The sequence below is a fragment of the Mustela putorius genome, unplaced genomic scaffold (genome assembly GCF_011764305.1).
Source record: "Mustela putorius furo isolate JIRA1106 unplaced genomic scaffold, ASM1176430v1.1 tig00000585_pilon_pilon_pilon, whole genome shotgun sequence".
In the NCBI taxonomy this organism is placed as follows: domain Eukaryota; kingdom Metazoa; phylum Chordata; class Mammalia; order Carnivora; family Mustelidae; genus Mustela; species Mustela putorius.
Window position 1 is genome coordinate 9,682,030 of NW_025421424.1, and position 20,670 is coordinate 9,702,699.

Here is a 20,670-nt window from a genome sequence, read left to right on the forward strand (position 1 = left end):
GCCCTGTGTGTCCTGCAGGGGGCTGCGTTTTTCTCCCCGGGGCAGAAACTCTCTCCCACGTTCACTAACGTGGTTTTTTAACTAGAGGAGAGGAAACAGATGCTGGCTGGCCGGACGTCTCCGCGAGCACACGGTTTTGGCAGGGAGCTTGCTAAGGCTGATAAGGACACAGAGTGTGCTCCCGGATGGGCCTCTGCCAATTCGCTTTCGGGCCTTTTGGAGGTTGCCCTGAGCCACCACCATCGGAACCTGGCTCCTTCCCAAGCCCCTCCACACAGCTGACCGGGAGGAGGGTTATTTTTAAACTGATCTTTGTGACTTCCTCTTGGCCTTCCCCCTTGCTCTCCTCTCTCAGAGACCCTGAGAGCAGTTTCCTGCCTGGGCCCACGGGAACACTGGTGACAATGATGCGTGCAGGGTTTTTGGGAGGTGAGGGCTGGCTGTGCAGGGCAGGGACATGGCCTGGGGCCGGGGTGCATAGTGCTGGGGGTGGGGGCGCGGGGTGCCACAGTGGGTCGACAGGACTGTCACAGGACTCTTGGCTTCAGGCTTAAATGCTGGGAGCAGGGGGGTGCTCCCAGAGTGGTCATCCAGTAGGGGTCATGTGAAACCTGCTGTTCCAGAGCTCTCCAGGGCCACGTAGAAGGGTACAAATGCCCTGAGCCTGGTCATCACCCTGCTGATCCCATGGGGGGGCTTCCTGGGCTGTGCTGTGCTGACCAGAACAGCACTCCTTTGCCGTCTGCGGGGATCACCCCTGCAGCGGGCCTTGGCTTACAGAGTCCTGGGGGAGCGCGTCTGGCTGGCTGTACCCCCAGCGTCTTCAGAATCTGTCATGGATCAATCACACTGATGGTCCCAGCCCCAACACCCCCAGCCATAGAGGAGGAGAGCTTCGCTGCTGGCATGGGGGCTTCTGGGGGCTGCCTGGGAGACACATCCTCTCACAGGGGCCCCAGAGCTCTGGGGCTTCTGCCCCTGGCTTCCTCCAGTTCCCAGACCCCCAGCCAGGCAGCTCAGGGGCAGCCATGGAGCCCAGCAGCGGCCCCAAGAAGGGGCCCATTGCCTTGGGTGCAAGCGAGCACCTTTGTCATCTGCTGGGACGGACAGCACCTCCGCTCCCACTGGGGAATACACAGCTCCTGTCCTCTCCCCACCTCTTGGGCTGGCCTGAAGCCAGGACCTGAAAACACCTCTCAGCCGGTGACTCCTTTTTCCATCAAAGAAGCAGGGCTGAGGACAACCATGGAACGGTTTGGGAAGCAGATGATTCCTCTCCCACACAGGGGGAAACCCAGGCTCAGTCCTTACCAGGAGGTGACCCCTGATTCTGCAACCCCCATGAAATCGGGTGGGAAGAGCCAGGCTGCGTCCCATGGGCCAGTCTCCATGTGATGCTCGGGAAGCCCTTTCCAGGTTAGAGTCTGGGTCAAGAACTAGGCCTTCACTCTGGAGATTCCCTCTTTAGGGGACACATGGAGCCGGGGGGCATCTCTCTGTCGAATTCAGAATTCTAGATGCTCAGCCTCTGTCAGTCACCCATGGAGAGTGATACCCCACCCCCCTCAGGGTTGTGGGGGGAGGGAATGGGCTGCTGAGACAGGAGCAGCAACCCCCTCCCTCCTTACCCTTTCGAAATGTCAATGTCAACTTCCTTACCTGCGCCAAGCAGTTGTGATGGAAACGATGAGCCCAGTGACATGGCCGCGGCCAGGACAGAAGGAGAGTGTGTGTGACAGAGCCCTTAGCGTGGCGCCAGGTCCACAACAGCCCACGAGAGGGCTCGTGGTGATGCCTGCGCTCCTGCCCGGGACACCCCCAGCCTGGCTTCCTGCACACAGTAGGCAATGGACCCTTGTTATGTTTTCCCCTTCCTTCCTCAACAACTTGAGGGGAGGTGACAGGGTCGGGTGCGTGTGTGTGCCCCCTACCACACTCCACACATACAGCGAGAGGTGGTGGTGCCAGGTGCTAGTTTACTTATTTATTTATGTATTTTAACATTTATTTACTTATTTGAGAGAGAGAGGGAGAGAACACGCATCCGCGTGCATGAGAGAGAAGGGGCAGAAGGAGAGAGAACCTCAAGCAGACGCCCCAGTGAGTACGTACGCAGCCTGACGCAGGGCTCGAACCTATGACCCTGAGATCATTACCTGAGCCCAAACCAAGAGTCAGATGCTCCAAGGACTGAGCCACCCAGGTGCCCCTCTGTGCCAGACACGAGTCTAGACTTGGCTTCTAACTCCTTCTATCTATTCCGTCTGAGGGCTTTTGCTGTCCCTTATGAAACAGGGAGTTGGGCCCATCGCTTTCTACGATCCACTTACAGACAGAATTCCAGACGTAAAATGATATCTGTGAAACGGCACGCACACACTCTCTCCATTTCGTCGCAACACAGCGGAGCTGATCTCCCGCAAGGAAAATCAGGAGAAACTGTGTGGCTGGCAGCCGTCCTTGGGCCTGACCCCAAGACCCGGCCGCCTGTCTTTCCTGCTCAGATGTGGCACTGCCCTCCTCCCTGAAGGTCACGCACCTTCCCCACAATGCCTCTCCCACTGCCTCCCCGCCGCCCCACCCGGGCCGGTGGCTACCCTCGCCTCCCTACAGATGTTTCCAGTTTCTAGACGGCACGGAGTTCACGTGGGTCATTTATTTGTTCCGTTTGCTCAGAAACAACAGCCAGCATTATGGGCAGGAAACGGAGACGGTGCCAAGTGCAGGATAACACAAAAAGCCCTAGTCATGGGCACTGGGCAGGGTGGCGTCTGGGGGAGGGGAGGAGCGCGGGCTGGATTGTCTCGCAGTGACCTAGAGTTCTGCTGTCCCGGCCCAAGTCATGGTCCCTGAAACGAGGTCCTGCTTTCCTCTGGGAAGGGCCAGAGAGGGCCAGCGGACTCAAGGCGGAGGGACAAGGACGGAATGAGATGCTATCTCGAAGGCTGGGAGTGGCTGCCGCCTGGCCCCAGAGGCTGAACCTTGACCAAGAACAAATTCTGTTTGTTTGTTCCTTCGAAATCAGGAAAGATCGCTGCGTTAATGAAAGACTAAATGATGCTCAGCATTTAAGGTCGAGAGCAAATACAAACAAATGTAAAGCAAATGAAATCGTGGGCCTCCCGTGGCCCCGGATGTTTGCCATGCAGCTGTTTCTGCAGGAGTCGGGTGTGTGTCCAGCCACCTCTCACCGTGCGTAGGAGGGGCTGCCCTTCATAGCAGGTGGAGAGTGCCCTGTGATCTGCCGGGGCTTCCAGAATGAATGGCACCTGAGACACAGACACTCTGGTTATTGCTCTGGATAACCCAGCTCTGGAAATCCTTGCTTTGAGAGCTTCCCCAGTGTAAGAGGAGGCTTTTAGGGGCTAGCGAGCTGGCAGGCTGCCCTTCCCCAGCCCCAGCGGAGTCACGGGTGGCTCTGTGGGTGAGCCCACTGAGCAGGCCTGTGGATGCTTTCCTGGGCAAGCAGGTGCTGCTCCCAGTGTAGACAAACCACTCAGAATGGGGTCAACAAAGCACTTCCTGGCAAGCAGGAAGAAGAGAGGTGTTACTGCCTCCCGAAGTCTCCTTTGGACACGTCCCATTGCTGAAGCCAGGAGCATGTTGTGGGAGATTGGACCAGAAAAGAACCCCTTGGGTGAGAGACTGAGAGGCAGCACTGGAGAAAACAGGCCCCTGGGGCACATCTTTATGGGCCTGAGGCCTGTCCTGAGTGAAGCACTGGGCCAGGAGCTGGAGGGAGCCTGGAGGTGAAGCCTGGCCCCCTCCCTACCCCAGGGCCCTCACACACACTGTGCAGGGGTGTGAGCCAGCACCGGGGCCCACTAGCCCCTGTAACACCTGTTGTGCCTGTAGTCCCTTCACCTGGGCTTCCCTCAGGTATCTTTGTCATCGACCAGAGGGGCAATGAAGACACGGAGAATAAACATTTTGTTCAACATTTTCATGTAGAAACAATTTAAAACAAGAGAGATGGGTTTGCCTTGAAGCCCCTGGCGGGACCTGATAGTGAATTCTCCCTTGGAGCTCGTGGGTCAGAGCGCCGGGGAGCAGGCCTCCTGCTGCGTGGAGAGGCCTCTGGCTGTGGCTGAACCCACTGTTGGCCCATGAGCAAGGATCCACGGGCAGACTGCCAGGGGTCAGGAGCAGCAATGAAAGAAGGAAAGACCAACTGTGGGGGGAGTCCCAGGCTGTTCAGAGAGATGCAGACCGGGGGACCAAAGAGCCAGCAAAATAGAACAGGGAGGGAGCCCCTTCAACAGGGGACTTGGAGAATCAGCCCCAAGGAAACGCAGGAACCCGGAAGCACGTTTTAATGAATTCCCAGCCGAATGGATGCCTAACCGTTTCTGCAAGGGAAGAAACCTGGCTGCTTCTCCAGGTCTGACCTTGAACTAGCCACTCTGGGCACCAGTTTCCTCCAATGTGCAGTCCCTCCCCAATTTCTGGTCCTGCAACCGCCGGCCCCCCCACCCCGCCCCCCTCCATGGAGCACGGTGACCCAGTCACCATACTTTGTGAGTCCTGTGCCCTCGTGTGTCCGACCGAACGAACCAGCCAGGGGGCAGAGGCAGTTTGAGGTCCTGCAGAGAGACCGGTGACCAGTAGGTGTGCATAAACTGGTTCTGATTGTGTAGTGGGAATGAGCAGAGTAAGGCAATGGACAGTATGTGTGTGAGTAAGTGTTGAGTGTGTGTGTAAAGGGCACACTTTAGACATATTACAGAGATGAATGCCATGGGCCGTCCCAAACTACGAAATGTGATGGAGCTATCAGTCAGTCTCTCCCAAGGCCCCTTTCCCGTGGCCCTAACCAATCACATGCTGTTTTCCATCTGAACTGGTTCGAGGTTGACGTTAGATGCAAAAAAAAAACCATTTTTTTCTGAGCAAGTGGTCTCCTTGCTGCCTCCCGATTCCTTGCTGGATGTTGAGAGTGTGGTCAGCGCTCCTGGGGGTGGAGGAGCAGCCAGACCCCAAGGTCAACGCATCATGCGTTCAGCGAGGATTTACCGAGGGTGCCCTTTGTGCCTGGTATTATTTTAGGCTCTTGGTACTCCGGGGACAAGGGCAGTGGGAGGGAGATCTAAAGATGAATCAGGTATAATTTCTTATGGAATTTGCTTTGGGACTTTACTAGCTCGTGGGAGAAGTAGTCAAGTAAATAAATAACTATGAACGGTGTTGTAAGTCCTCAAAGGGAGGAACATGTCAGCAGATGTGGGTGTACAGAGGAGGAAGCTATTAACTCAGTCTGCTAGTGACTTCCATCCTTTGTGGAGTAGGCGGGGTGTACATAAATCAAAATAAAGTCTACCTGAGGGAAATCATAATATCACGCCCTACACGGCACCAGTCCTAGGGTGTTTACGATGCGCTAGAGTATGCGGGATAGCGGTGCTCCAAGCTGCTGACCGAAAAGCTCTCCTCAAAGAGCTCAGTTACCTCCAGGGGGCATTTTCTGTCGCCTCATTTTTTTTTTCTTTTGCCTGGAGTGATCATTTAAAAGACCATTGTGGGGGCACCAGGGTGGCTCAGTCGGTTAAGCGTCTGCCTTCAGCTCAGGTCATGATCCCTGGGTCCTGGGATCTAGCCTCACATCTGGCTCTCTGCTCAGCAGGGAGTCTGCTTCTCACTCTGCCTCTCCCTACCCCCTCGTGCTCTCTCTCTTGCTCTCTCTCTCAAATAAATAAATCTTTAAAAAAGATAAGATTGTGGACTACTTGTTGAGGAAGAGAACTTCACCCTGAAGTCAGGAAGTTCTTGAAGACAAGAATCTTTGTGCAACACCAGGAAGAATCACCTTACAGGGGCGCCTGGGTGGCTCAGTAGGTTAAAGCCTCTGCCTTCCGCTCAGGTCATGGTCCCAGGGTTCTGGGATCGAGCCCCGCATCGGGCTGTCTGCTCCTCAGGGAGCCTGCTTCCTCCTCTTTCTCTGCCTGCCTCTCTGCCTACTTGTGATCTTTGTCTGTCAAATAAATAAAATCTTTAAAAAAAAAAAAAAAGAATCACCTTACAGACCTACCTTGGAAATAAACGCCAGGGCTCCTTCTAACGTTAATTGTATGTATTTATTATACCCTGCCTACTTCCAAAAAGGATGGGAGGTCCCTCCCAGCCGGAGAATATGGCACGACAGTCGCTCACACTCGGGGAGCGGAGGGACGGCAGGTAGCCTAAAGACGCAGGGGAAAGTCTCCCAAAAGCGTGGTCACGGAGACAGAACACCGGCTCCGAGCCTCTTCGCTGCCTTGGCAAAGCTGAATTACACAAAGCCTCGCACGAAGCGATGACACAAAACAGGCTGGTTTAGGAAGAAAAGCAACCTCTCTGCCAGCCCTAAACTCCTCGGTGAAGTTTACGCCAGGAAACTTTCTCTAAGGAACACGGCAACAGATTGCTCTCCTCAGTCGTGATGAAATGCTGGGATATACTTCCTATGAAAGCTTTCGGTATTTACCCTTAATAAAAAGCAGAGAGGATCAGGTTACCTGGGAAGGCATTTAGGGAGATGCTGCTGTCTAATCACAGAGTGGAGGAATGAGCAGCACACGGAGAAGGCAGAGGGGTGCCAGCTGCCCACCCAAACCCCAAACCACCATCTTCTCAGCTGAGCTGGGGAGCAGACAATCGACAAGATAATGCACTGCTCCCGTTTCTCCCCAGCTCGCCTGACCCGTGACACAAGACTTACCCAGTAGAGCACCGAAGAATGTCTGCCTCCAATGACAAGCTGGGTTTTGGTATAACTGAGGTGGAACTGCGCTGGGAAGAGCCACGGCTTTGGAACCAAGGGTAGACTTGGGTCTGGGCCCCAGCTCTGTCATTTACTGCTGGTGTTGCCAAGAGTAAGTCACTCATTTGTCACCATGCCTGTTTCCTCATCTGTGGAACGGATGGATCTAACAGTCCTTACCTACAAGGTGTTGGTGTTCTCTCACACTGTCACGATCATAGATACGAAAGGCCTTGTGGAGTAGGAGGGAAGACCGCCCACGGAGCAGAAGAGGGAGGTTACGTATCTCCTGCTTTGTTCCCAGTTCATTACGGAGTGTCATCGCATAGGTTAGGTACAAGGTTTAAAAGAAAAATGGGTTGGGGGGCAGGATATGGCCCCGCTGTAGACATTTAGGATCAGCGGTTGTCCTGTCCTACCCGTTCATTCGTTCCTGCACTTTCTGGAGTATAGATAAAGGCAATGTGGGTCAACGCCAGGATCTACAGTTGGCGCCCGAGACCTGCCCCACGTTGGGATTTGAGAAGACACCTGACGGGTGCGGGTGATCAGAAGCCTGCCGTTAAGTTGAAGACATTAAAGGTGCTTTGAGAAGTTGCAGACTCTGAAAGGCAGGAGGCAGGACCAGCAAGACTGGCCACAGAAAGGAGAGGACTGGGCGGAGACTGGCAGGTGCTAAGGGAGGGACCGGGGACAGGGGCCAGCTAAGCATCCCTGTGGGACCACCTCACCTGGAAGGCCCTCTTCTGGTCTTCTCCGACCTGCCCTGAGGTGAGGAGGCGGCGGGCTCCCGTCCCTGCATCACCTCTGGCTTTGAGCAGACCCCCCCCCCACCTCTGGGGCTCAGTGTCTTCTGCTGTGAGCCCAGATGAGTAACGTGGCCCCACAGGGTGGTTTTGTTCATTGAGTGAAGTGGAGCGAGCGTGTGAGTAGCTTCGCACACACTAAAGAAAAATGCAGATACTGGCTTTACTGGAATACTCACAAGTCTCAAAGTAGAAGCAGCTTCTCAACCTTCTTGAGGCAAGAGGAGTGAATTTAGTACTGCCCAGAAATTCACCACAGGATCGGCTTGAACTTGGGCAGGGGGCAATCTGTTGTTTCCCTTGCCCTCGGTTCTCAATTCCTTCATGTTCTGAACCATCTGAGGTCTCTGGCTAAACGGTGCTGGAAGGGGGTGCCACCAAGTGCTCCCTTCTGGTTTTTCTCTGAGCTGCTTCTCAGCTTGGCTCTCATCCTGAGAGGCCGTGGGAATGTGTTGCCACCTGGTGGTCATTGCTGAGCATAGCGCCCCAGCCCAGGCTCCCCAGTAAGCCTGTCAGACACTTGAAGCTGGTGCCGGGAAGCCTCTAGCCGCTGAGACTCTTGCTTGCTGGGTGCCTACAACCTGGACAAAATTTAGAGTTAGCTGAACTCTTCTCTGGACTCTCTGTTAGGGCCTGGAGGCCTCTGACACGTGCGGTGTCAGTGGGGGTCTGGTGGGTGGCGCGTTTAATCAGGGAGTTCCCCTTTGCTGAGCAGGATTTCCTGTTGCTCCCAGTGCAGGAACCTTGAACTCTCCCTCCCCCTTGCACTGGCTCTGAGTGAGCCTCCTGAAATCAGGCTATAAGGCCTCAGGAATCCCTGGTTCCTTCTTGGTCAAACCCATGTGGATCACTTCCCTAGTATGAAGCCCCCTGGGGACAGCGGCTCCAGATCAGCCCCTGGAGGATGGTTTCTGGAAAGCCCAGCATCCTGCTGCTGGGCTGAGAGCAGGATAAGGAGGGGAACCAGGAGAGGCCGCTTTCTTGGCCATCTCGCTCTTTCTAAGCCTCCACTGCTGCCTAGCAAGCATGAAGCTCTGTAAAAATATAAGCCTTTGGGGAAGTGGTGATGGGGCCAAGAGGAAGCGAGCAAAAAGCAGACAGCCGTGGAGGCAGTGTGAGCCAGCCCCAAGCAGAAGCCACTGCCTCCCACCTGCCAGACATCCTGTCTCAGCAGCAGCCTGGGCCAGTTCTCAGTCTCTACAGGTCTCCCCCCTCCCCGGGGTTCCTGGGTGCTTGCTGGGCTCTCCAGGCTTGTCTGAGAAGCTGCAAAGGAGCTCAACGGCTCTCTGGCCAGCCTGTCATGAAATTTAAGCAGAACCAGGGCAAGGTTGCCTCCCTGTGGCTGAGCTGTGTCTAGGTGGCTGAGCTGTGTCCAGGTGTGTCAGGCCATGGTTTGGGATGGGCGAGGCCTTTCCCCCAGGACTCCAGATGCTTTTCCTGTGGTTTAGCTTGACGGATCTTCCCTGGTTCTTGCCTCTTCCACGGAGTCCAGGTTCTTTCAGTGAAACTGACACACACACAGACGCCCCCTTCTTTCAGGTGGGGAAATTCCCTGAGCCACGTCTCCCTTGTAATTTATTTTATTATTAAAAAAATATATTTTTGGCACTCCGGCCCAGTGAAAGATTTTCTTTCTGTCCCAGAGCTCCCCTTGGAGCCCCACCAAGTGGCCCGTTGTATCCTCCCCCTTTTTGGAACTCAGAGCAGGTGCCAGACCTACAAGGACTCTGTGCTCTCTTCCCACAGTCTTGGTCCCCTCTTCCTTTTCCAGGCGTGAGTTTAGGACGTCCGATGGATAATATGGCATCAACAAGTCTGGGGTTGCCTTGCGCTTGTGAAAGCTTCCCACAGTTGTTCACTTGCCCATTCATTTACTGAAGCCCTGAGCCTGAGTTTGAACGCTGGCTCTGCCACTTCCTGGCTGCGTCACCCGGGGCCAATTACGTCACCTTTCTGAGCCTTAGTTGCCTCCGCAGTGATTATAGTGTCTATTTCATTGGAGTGTTGGATAAGACCATGAAAGCAAAATGTTCAGCACTCTAGATGGTATAAAGGAACATACTCAACAGGTCCCAGCTGATTTAATGGTCTTCTGTAACCAGTGCCAAGCTGATGCCCTCTGGTTCACTGAGGTGTGTTCATATTCATTCATTCAGCAAAAATATACTTGAGCACCTGCCATCTGCCAGGCTCCGTGGTGGGGCTAGAAATGAAAAATGGAGGTCACTACGCTTCAGGAGCTTGCAAGATCACAGGGGAGAGGGGCTTATAAACACAACATGGGGAGGCGATGTCTGGGAAGTTCTCTTTGGGGTCCCATCTGAGAATACTCTTGAAGGGAAAGTGCCTGTGTTCTAGATGGACGTGAGGAGAAGGGCTTTCTGAGCTGGGTGCACAGGGGAAAGGAAGTGAAAGCTCAGTGGTGCTTGCGGTTTTGGGGGGAGGGGGCTCCAGGCACCAGGAGCTGCAGAAGCTGGGAGACCCCCCCCCCCATTGCGAAGGGTGGGATATGAGACTCTGCCATTCCAGGGAGGTTGGACTTGATCTGAGGGCTACACGGAGGCTGAGGGGACTTGCATCTGGGTGTGGCTCTGGGGGCTGAGGTGGTCTCTCCCTGAAAGATAAGGGAAGTTACCCAAGAGCAGCTGTGGCATGTCTGTGTGTGGTTGGGGGTGGGGGTGGGGGTAAGCAAGATGGCCATCTGCCCTGGCCTCTCTGTCTTCTTCTCCAGGCTGCCTTCTGGAGCTCCGTCTGGAAGGAAATGTTGCCTCAGGGCCAATCTTAGGCCAAAATGCTAAGTAACCGTGGAAACCTGTCTTCTTATCCCTCCAGTCACCTCCCTGAGCAGGGATGGGCTCAGGCCTGCCGTGCTCATGGAGAGGAAATTTCCAGAGAATTCCCAGGTGGGAAGAGGTGGCTAGGTCAGATGCCCTAAGCATGCCCCCTGCCTCTCCTTTCCCCCCTGGATTATTCTCTCACAGGCTATCCTGCACCAATCACACTGTTCTTATCACTGGTGCTGGGTCACAAAGCCCTCTCCTTGGTGTCTCTAACCCAGCTGAGATGGGCTGTTTCCGAAAGAACTCACGTACCTCCTAAAGGAGGGTGAAAGGGTAAGAATCTGCAAGCACAGCAGTCAGGTTTCCAGCGCCAGCTGTCCAATCCTTCCCCAATGCCTGGGTCCCCTTCCTGTGGCTGCATCCGTGGCTCAGTTTCTTTCCTGGCCTCTGCCGTCTTACCCTGCGCCCCGTTTCTGGCCCATAACCCCACAGAGGCCCCCATCTCTCTCTAAGTGCAGGAACTGTCCGTCCTCTGACCAGCTCTCAAACGTGGAGCAAAGCTATGAGGCTGACCTGGAGCGGCCCAAGCCCCCCAGGAATTCACTCCTTCCCTGTCCTTTTACCCCTACCAGGCAACATGACTCGAGTCGTCCCTACAGCAGACAGTCTCTCTCTCTCACATAGGGCTGTTTGGTACTACCCGGTGGCAAGGGGCTGAAGGGGAGGGTGCATTTTTTTTTTATTTTTCTTAAGCGCGTTATCAAGATTCAGCGATTGCTTTCCGGCGACTTCTTTCGGTAGCACGCATCCTCCTCGAAATGGCTCTCTGTGACTTCCTTCTCCGAAGCAGAGATAAAGAAAGCAGTTGCAGTAGAAACTTTGATGAGAAGTCACGCTGAGGGCTGGCAAAACTTCCCAAGCTCCCAGGGCGCAGGGATGCGGGCATAGTGAGCGCTGGAGAATGCCAGAGCGACAGAGATGCGTTTGCTGCACTTTCCCGTCTGGGGCTGGGGGTGGGGGGAGGTTCACCCAGAGGGAAGCGGTGAGTCTAGAAGGCATGAACCAGGGATTCAGGATTCAGGGATGGACAAGGACTCATCCCCAACGGCAATGAGGTGGGGAAGCAGAGGACGATGTGGAAGCCGCAGCCCGAGGCATCTCCCCAAGGCCCTGGAGAGGGTGTGTTGAATTTTCATTTGGGTGCTACATAGATTGGTATTTAAGGCAAATGTTATAAACCCTTCAATCCACAGTGCTGGCTCAGGTCCACCTACCCCTTCCTCTAAATCACCCTTTTGGGCAGGACTGAGACACCCATGAACTTCGTGGACCTTAAGTCCCAAATGCTTGTAAGTGTCTGGTTTCCAGAAGTTGCAGCCCAGGTGAGCGACTTCCAGGAAAGCAGGTTTCTTCCTCTTTTCCAGCAGGTGGTGTGGTGGTGGTTGGGGGGGTGGATCGGGGTGGGGGGGGTATGCCATGTGGGAATGTGAGCCTGTGGCCCTTTCTCTCCTTTCTGCCTGACCGGTCATCCTTTCGTCCTGTAGTTCCTCAAAAAGGTTTGTCACCGGATGGTTGCTGGGGTGAGGGCATGTGAGATGTTGGTGGGTGTGCCCCCCCCCCCCCCCCGCCAAGGGAAACATAGAGTCAGCAGATATGCTTCCGGGAGGTGCTGAATTTTCTGTCCTTCTAAGCAGGAGATCTTAGCTTGTTCCTTTGTCAAAGGATCTTTGATGCAAAAGCTGGGTCCCAGCTGCGCCTGACCAAGAGTCAATCCATGCTGCCCAGTTCCCAGGGCTTGCTGCTTTGCACTGTTTTATTCTGTCCAGGCTGCTGTAAATGAATACCAAAGACTGGGTGGCTTACAAGCCATAGAAATTTTCAGTTCTGGAGGCTGGAAAGCCCACGATCAACGTACTGGTAGATCTGGTGCCTGGCGAGAGCCAGTTTCTTGGTTCATGAATGGCTGAAGGGGTGAAGGAGCTCTGTGGGGTGTCTATTCTGAGACACAAATCTCATGCATGAGGGCTCCATCCTCATGACCCAGGCATCTTCCAAAGACCCCATCTCCTAATACCATCACTTTGAGGCTCAGATCTCAATCTGTAAATTTGGAGTGTGCGTGTGAGGGGGTGGGACACAATCATTCAATCTGTAGCATGGGCAAAGAAACCATAAATTCTGGCTAAGACTGCCACCAAAATCTATTTCTTGCTGTGGCTTCTGTTTGCCTCCTTGTCACAGGATCTTTCTGCGATACTAGCAGAAAGCCAGAATTTTCGAGCCTGTGCTTCTTCTGCCCTGCCCTGCAGAGCTACACTCCCATCTGGTCCCCGAGTGAATGAATTCTGAGCCTTCTCCACGCCGCTCACACCCCCTGGTCTGCTCTTTCCATCTTCTTGCTGAGCGTTCCTGGTCTGTGCTTCCTCTTGGCCCATCTCACTTCCTGAAACAGCCCTGAAGAGTGTTGCTTATCTTGATGGAGCTCTAGTGGCCCTCTGGGGGCAGGAGGCAGAGGCCTCGAGCGTGTCTGTCTGGGGAACTAAGAGAAGCGGCACTTTCAGATTCAACTCACATCGAACTGTCCTCCACACTTCCGATAGCCCAGGGATGTGTGGCCCACAAAGGGGCAGAAAGTGATTGCCCCTGGATGGGCTCTCTCTAAGAAAAGCAGGGGTCTCCCAGGGAGCGTTCCACCAGAGAAGAGAAGGAATGAGTGAGTCGTGATGTTCAGACTGTCGCAGCTGCCCCTGGACCTCTAGCAAGATGTCCGGTGAGAGCTAGGCTCACCGGGCCACACGGATCCCGTCCACACGCCTGTTGCTTGGGAGTCGCCTTGGGGAGGGCAAGATGGCTGTCAACAGCACTGCCCTGTTGATGGCCAACGTCACCTACATAACCGTGGAGATTCTCATCGGGCTCTGTGCCATCGTGGGCAACGTGCTGGTCATCTGGGTGGTCAAGCTGAACCCCAGCCTGCAGACCACCACCTTCTATTTCATTGTCTCCCTGGCCCTGGCTGACATCGCTGTTGGGGTGCTGGTCATGCCTTTGGCCATTGTCATCAGCCTGGGCATCACCATCCACTTTTATAACTGCCTTTTCATGACCTGCCTGCTGCTGATCTTCACGCACGCTTCCATCATGTCCCTGCTAGCCATTGCTGTGGATCGATACCTGCGGGTCAAGCTCACAGTCAGGTAGGAGGGGGGCAGTGTGGGGCGGTGAAGGGCTGGGACACGGGGCTGCTTCAGTGAAAGCAAATCCAGTCTGGCCTCTGAGCTTGAAAGAGGGCACTAAGCTTCTTTGCACCATTTGGTGTGTGAGCTGGGACTGGAGAATAGCTAAAGATGAGGAAAGCATGATGCATCTTTATTTTTTTTTTTCTTAGCGTCTCTTGCTTGATGCATCTTTAATTAGTAAAATATTCTTGAGTTTTAGAAATGAAAGAAACTTACTAGCTAAAATAAGGAGCAAACAGAGAAGAACAGGAGATTTAAAGATGGTTCTGCTCTTTGCAGATGTAGGTTATTTTAAAGTTATTTTAACTTTGCTTCCTCTTCCAAGTTGAGGAGGGGACCAAGAAAAGTTCTCCATTGCCGAAAGTAGTAGCAACCGTTCCTAGGATGATGTGAACAGAACAGACCGCCAAATGGAGACATCTCAGTCCCCAGGTGTCCTGAGCGGCAGTTGGCTTATAAGCCGCCTCTCTCGTCTTGGGGAAGAGATGTGGAGAGGAAGCTACAGACAAGCTTTTGATACTAAAAAGCCCGGGCTCAAAGCCCAGATCTTGAGGTCTGAGCTGGGGCAAGTGACTTTTGTGGATTTGGTTCCTCGTCTTTCCACAGCAGTTAGGATACTCTAAACTCAGACTTAACCTCATTTCCATTTTACCTCTGCCGCTTTAAGCGTGTCAGGGTCACCTGCCTGTTTCTTTTTTTCACCTATAAAGTAGGGACAATAATTGCCCCTTCCTCATAAAATCCCACAGTTCACATGTATAAGGCTTTTAGAAAAATGGCTGCGCCCAGTCTCTGCTCACTCTAGGGTAGCTGTCACTACTGTTATCCTCAGCCAGTCGCCAGCAAGGACATGGGGATTGTCGTAAAACTAGCTTCGGTTTGTTGTGAAATGTGAGTGAGATAAAGTCTGAGTACACTGTCAGTACGTAACAAAATCAGCTTCCTTCTTGTAGTCTGTGAGGTATGTTGCCGGGAAGGTTGGCAGAAGGAGGAATGGTGCCTCTCTTTGGAGGAGTCATTTGAGGTCCTGGAAACACTTCAGCCTCAACTCCACACCTCCACAGACCCCCATATATCGAGCAATAAGTGGGGTGCCGGAGCAAATAGAGAAGCAGGGGTGGGCACAGGTGGAGGGCAGCACGGGAAAGGCAAGAGTTGAACTCATGGCCTGCAGCCCAGCAGCCCAACAGAAACAAGACAGCGCATGGCTGGAAACATGCTCTGAGAGCATCTTGGGTAGGTGATCCCAAGAGACTTAGAAAACTCTTACCTTCCACAAACTGAAGAATTCTCAGGCTGGAAGGGTGCCGTGAGTGTGGCAACATATGTCTAAGCCATTTGACATCATATTTCCTTTAAAAAGTCCCCCAGAGAAGAAAGCTGGAACACCAGCTTTCTCCACTCTGATCACCCCGCTCCCTTCGTAAGCAATTCCTACTGAGAGCTCACCCATTCTCTTCCATTCAAACAGATACAGGAGGGTCACCACCCAAAGAAGAATATGGTTGGCCCTGGGCCTTTGTTGGCTGTTGTCTTTCCTGGTGGGACTGACGCCCATGTTTGGCTGGAACATGAAACTGACCTCAGAGTATGACCGAAATGTCACCTTCCTTTCCTGCCAGTTCCGTTCTGTCATGAGGATGGACTACATGGTCTACTTCAGCTTCTTCACTTGGATTTTAATCCCCCTGATTGTCATGTGTGCCATCTACCTTGACATATTCTATGTCATCCGAAATAAACTCAATCAGAACTTTTCGAGCTCCAAAGAGACAGGTGCATTTTATGGACGGGAGTTCAAGACGGCCAAGTCTTTGTTTCTGGTTCTCTTCCTATTTGCTTTGTCCTGGCTGCCTTTGTCCATTATCAACTGTATCACCTACTTTCATGGTGAGGTGCCGCAAATCTTTCTGTACTTGGGCATTCTGCTCTCCCATGCTAACTCCATGATGAACCCTATTGTCTATGCTTATAAAATAAAGAAGTTCAAGGAGACCTATCTTTTGATCCTCAAAACCTGTATGATTTGCCAGTCCTCGGATTCCTTGGACCCAAGCACTGATCAGACTTCTGAGTAGTTATCCGGCAAAGATGACTCTTCTCTCCATTGATCTTCGGATTCAGCATCAGTAAACACTTGAGGACCTATCCACCTGAGCCACGGCCTTTCATGTCCTTAATTCCTTCTACTGAGGTGGGAAGCGTTTGACTGACTGCCTCCAGTTGTACCTCCCCTAACATCCCTTCCTATAATCCAATTGTTTTTCCTGTCTTTCTTCTCTAATTCAATGTTCTGGATGCCTGACTTGAGGAGAATGTTCTATGGTTACTACTACCTGTGGTTGCTCCTCCCCAAACAGGAGAAGTCATGGAATCTGAAGGATGCCGTGTGGACTTAGTGATGAAAGTTCCCGGTCCCACTGGACATGGGTGTGGTGGTGACTCAGTTCCACTCTTCATGGCACCAGGCAGAGAAACCACAACAGCAGAGGCTGGGGAGATGGCAGGGACAGAATGTCACAAAGGGGCACTGAAACTGCTGAGTTCACCTGTAATTGTGTTTGAGTGAATAAAAGATGACCGCTAACTGTCCTGTAACTCTTTGCTGAGGGTCAAGGTCATTTGGGGTTCGCAGACCCAGCTGGCTGCTCTTGGCACTCAAGCTGCTTGCCACTGGGAACCACGCCATGTTCACCTGTTTGAACTCTTGGCCTCTCACCCCTTGCCCTAGAACACCCTGCTCCTCCTTCCTGGGCTCATAGGAGCATTTGCCAACTTCATGAGTCGTTTGTCTATTGTTAAGAGAAGGATCAAAAGAGGCAGAAAAGAGACACGGGATATCTACTATTTGTGGAGTACTGTCTATGTGCTAAGCACTTTCCAGACATGAGCTCTTCTGATCCTGACTATCTCTGAGGTCGGTGCCACCATTATTGTCCTATCCATTTTGCAGAAGGAAAATGGAGGCACAGAGAGGTTAAGTAACTTGTCTATAGTCACACAGTTAACAAGTAATGTGTAAAGCCGAGATTTAAACTCAGCCTTACATTTCAGGAGAACCCAAACTCCTCACCACCTATTCTCAGGCACGAGGAAGGACTTGTCACTTCTCCAAAGGCCAAACTCTCGAGTTCACCTAATGGACAATTACCAGATGCAGTCCTTGTGTGCTCAAGGACTCCTGGATCTTTGGGGAGGTTGCCCTAGGTACTGTCACGGATGTCTCATTAATCCAGACACCAGGCAGGGACAGAGTCCCAGTCACATACTTTCAGCACCAAATGTGGCTCCATAGATTCAAGGGGACATCAGAAGCACTTCATAGTGTACATAATTTACATCCAAATTTGCAACTGTGGACTCTCCCCAAACAATGAATGTTTGAGCCTAATGAGAGCAACAAGATGGGGATTTCAATTAAACCACTTCAAAGAGGGTAAATGTACTTCAGATTTTTTAAAAAGTAATTCTTAGCCACTTCTGAAAGTTTATCCTGACGGCAAGCTTAGGCCATAGCCCATTAGTCATATTTATCTAGTTAACATTACATTTCATTTCAGTGAAGTTCCTCACTGCTCCCCCCACCCCCCGCCCCGTCACTATCTGAGAAGTCTGAAGACTTACGTCTACTTTCCTACTAATGCCAAGCTGAGTTGCTTGCTGACCTGCCCACTTTCCTGCACTGCTCACAATCGTATCTTAAAGGTGAACGACCAGGACCAGTCTCCATTGTCCCTGGAGGTATGGCAGGCCACCTTCATCTCGTCAGTCTCCCCTTCAACATTTGGGGATCTTTGTTCTCTAAAAATCCAAGCGCGGACCCCAAACCACAATTTTTTTCTTAATGGCATCCTGTTGTTTGAGTTAAGGCTTCTCCCCCAAACCCCGAATTCATGGTTGTGCTTAGTTAAAATGCCCCTTTCGGATGATGCCCTGGGTTTACCGTGAGGCTTCTGGTGACCCTGGTGTGTGCTTCAGCCCAGAAGGCATCTTTGCCCAGTTGGATCCTTGAGGGAAGTGCTGTTTCGTTTTTTTTCGTCCCAAACAGAAGCACTTCATAGTTTACAAGCAATCTCTGCTGGTTGCTATAGCGATACTTAGCACCTGCTCTTTAGGGAAACCACCAAAAAGGGACCACTTCCCTCAAAATGAAACAGCGGTCTGTCCTGTGTCATTCGGTGTCATAAGATGAGCCGTAGTCTCTGAGTCTCAGAAAAAAACCTGTTTTCCCCTCTCTTCTCTTTTTGTCCTCATCCTCCCCCGTCTCTCTCTCTCTCTTTCTGAAAGCCACTGCTTAGCAAACCCACGGGGGGGTTGCAGGGAGTTGTATTTATTTATTTATTTTTTTAATTTTGTTTTGGTCAAATGAGAACATCCTGAGCTAAGAGGTTCCACCAGCCCAGAAGAAAGCCTTAACGCAAGCACGCCTTTTGGAGTGGACTCCGGAAAGATGAACCAAGACTCCCCGGCGAGGAGCTCCGGTAGAAGTGGCCGAGCTCCACTCCAGAATTTCAGGCTCAGAGATTAGTGTTCTTGCAGCCTCCCGGAGCCCATCTCCTGGCTAGCTCCCTTCCACAGGGCCGCTGAGGGTGGCTGCAGGATTTGGGGGCTCCAGGAAGAAGGGGAAAAGATTATACCCAGACAAAACTGAAGTTGGCTTCCTCTTCCTCTGTATGAATTCACCGGAACAAAAGCAGATGTTGAGTTTATAGACTTAATTTTTTTTTTTTTTATCAAGTCTACTGTGGGTAAATGAAGACCAAGTCAGAACGAGCAAAGGCTACTGCCAAGCTTGCGATGGAAAGAGAGCAGGTGAAGGCCACTTGCATTTTGGCAGGGACTCGAAGGCAGGCAGTGGAGTGGGGGCATCTTTCTGGGGGTCGCAGGGAGGCTCCGCTGGGCCTGGCTGGAGGCTGGTGGCTAGGGAAGCTTCGGGAGGGCTCGTGGAAGGGGGGCAGCCTGTGGGATGGGTTAGGAGAGCATATCTGGCTTTCTCTGGTTGGTCCCAAGGTGGAGGCAGGACAAAAATTTGGCAAGCTCTCCATTATTACTAGCTACTTGGGGTTGATTGTCACAGGGGTTACCATTCGGTGTTCTGGACTTTTGCTGGAGATTATGGTCTGATTTCCTACAAATCTGACTTCTGGCAGGCTGGCTGCCCCAGCCAGTTACTGTAGATAAGATGCTGGTTTCCTGGGCCAGACATTCTGCACAGAGCTCTATTTTTATAGATGGTCTGGCCATTGTCCATGGGTACATTCAGTTTTTTACAACCAGATGTACATTTTCTAGAGACATTCTGTGCTTAGAGACCATGCTGGGTATGGTGCAAATGGGAAGACAGCTGCGCATTGCCCCGACTGCTCAGCTTACACAGTATATGCCCCGTCCCCTTGTGAAGTCTGACGTCTCTGTACTTTGCCGGGTCGTTACTATTGTGGAAGACTTAGCACCAGGTCAGCCTGTTGTACGAGCCATGTGAACCTAGGCAAGTTCCTAGGACTGAACCTTGTCATACCTAAGTGTTGTTTGGTTTGGTTTTTTTTTTCCCTTTTTATGATGGAAAAGTTCAGGCACACAAAAGTGAAGAGGCCAGAATAATGGCCCCTCAGATATCTATTCTCCTGCTTCAGTAGCGATCAACTTACAGCCCACATTGATCCACTTGTGTCCCTCCCCACCTGCCGCACCCTGATTATCTTGACATTTTGGACATCAAATCATTTCATCTGCAAACATTTCAGCCTTTATTTATGAAAGGTATTTTTTAAATGATCACTTGGCTTATTCTTATTATCCACTCATCATCTTAAGTTATACATCTAAGGAGTGAAACTTAATTCTACCCTGATGAAGCAGCAATAGAACAAAGAGCACCAAGGAATACTCAGAATGCTAGCACATGACTCGTTTTCTGTAACTCTGGGCCTCTCATTTGCTTGACAATGTTACCTTTTCATGAGTTGGGCACTTTACTGATATCGGTGCCCAATCCATTTCTCCTTGGGTTGCTACTTTCTTCGGTTTCATGGTGCTATCTCCAAGCCTTTCCCAGCGTCTGTCTGGATGTGGCTTTCTCAGAGATAAGAAGTGATTTTTAAAAATACAACCACAGTGTCTGTATGAATGATCAGTTGCTGTATGTTTTTTATTGATTTTTCTTTCTAAAAAATTTTTTTAAAAGATTTTATTTATTTATTTGACAGAGATCACAAGTAGGCAGAAGGAAAGGGGGAAGCAGGCTCCCCGCTGAGCAGGGAGCCCAATGCGGGGCTCGATTCCAGGACCCTGAGATCATGACCTGAGCTGAAGGCAGAGTCTTAACCCACTGAGCCACTCAGGCAACCCTGATTTTTCTTTTCTTTCTTTTTTTTTTTTTTTTTTTTAAAGATTTTGTTTACTTATTTATTTGAGAGAAAGAAAGCAAGAGAGGGGAGGGAGAGGAACATGTAGACTTTGCACGGAACATGGAGCCCGACACAGGGCTCAATTCCAGCACCCTGAGACCATGACCCGAGCCAAAATTAAGAACCAGGTGCCTGACTGACTGAGCCACCCAGACACCCCAGTTTTTATTGATTTTCTTGATCACACAGGCCAGCCCTGATTCAGTTTAGGAGGGGACTGAATAATAGCATGAGTGCCAGGAGCCATCTTCGAGGTTGGTTATTTTTTATTTATTTATTTTATTTATTTATTTTTTAAAGGAACTCATAGTTCCACCAGCCTTCTAAAAAAGATTTTACTTGTTTATTTATTTGAGAGAGAGCGAGTAGGGGGTGGGGAGAGGGAGGGAGAAAGAATCTCAAGCAGACTCTGTATTGAGTGTGGAGCCCAATGCAGGGCTCGACCTCAAAACTCTGAGATCACGACCTAAGCTGGGACCAAGAGTCAGATACTCAGCTGATTGAGCTACCAGGGGACTGGCACTCCTCAGAAACTGGCTCTTGATGATGTCATTATCACATCTGAAAAGAACTTAACAATAATCTCTTAATATCATCAACTAGCCACTGTCTAGACCTGTGGTCAGGATTCAAATATGTTCCATATACTGCAATTTGTCGTTCTTTTCCTAAGCCCCTTGTAATTGGCAGATTCCTTCTTCC

General features: G+C 51.7%; 2 protein-coding genes and 1 long non-coding RNA gene across 6 annotated transcripts in view; 2 read left to right on the forward strand and 1 right to left on the reverse strand.

The window, feature by feature from the left end:
- The window catches only part of TMIGD3 (transmembrane and immunoglobulin domain containing 3), a 65,176-nt gene that overhangs the window by 37,167 nt on the left and 7,339 nt on the right, over positions 1-20,670 (forward strand). The window lies entirely within an intron of this gene.
- LOC106003535 lies at positions 6,053-19,688 on the reverse strand. Its single transcript, XR_001176085.2, has 2 exons — positions 15,898-19,688; positions 6,053-9,745 (listed from the first exon to the last, which is right to left on the reverse strand). It is a non-coding gene; the product is annotated as an uncharacterized LOC106003535 (long non-coding RNA).
- ADORA3 (adenosine A3 receptor) lies at positions 12,277-16,148 on the forward strand. The gene is made up of 2 exons (XM_013044468.2): positions 12,277-13,519; positions 15,033-16,148. Exons 1-2 carry the CDS (start codon positions 13,170-13,172, stop codon positions 15,637-15,639), a joined length of 957 nt encoding a protein of 318 aa, XP_012899922.1. The 5' UTR covers positions 12,277-13,169; the 3' UTR covers positions 15,640-16,148.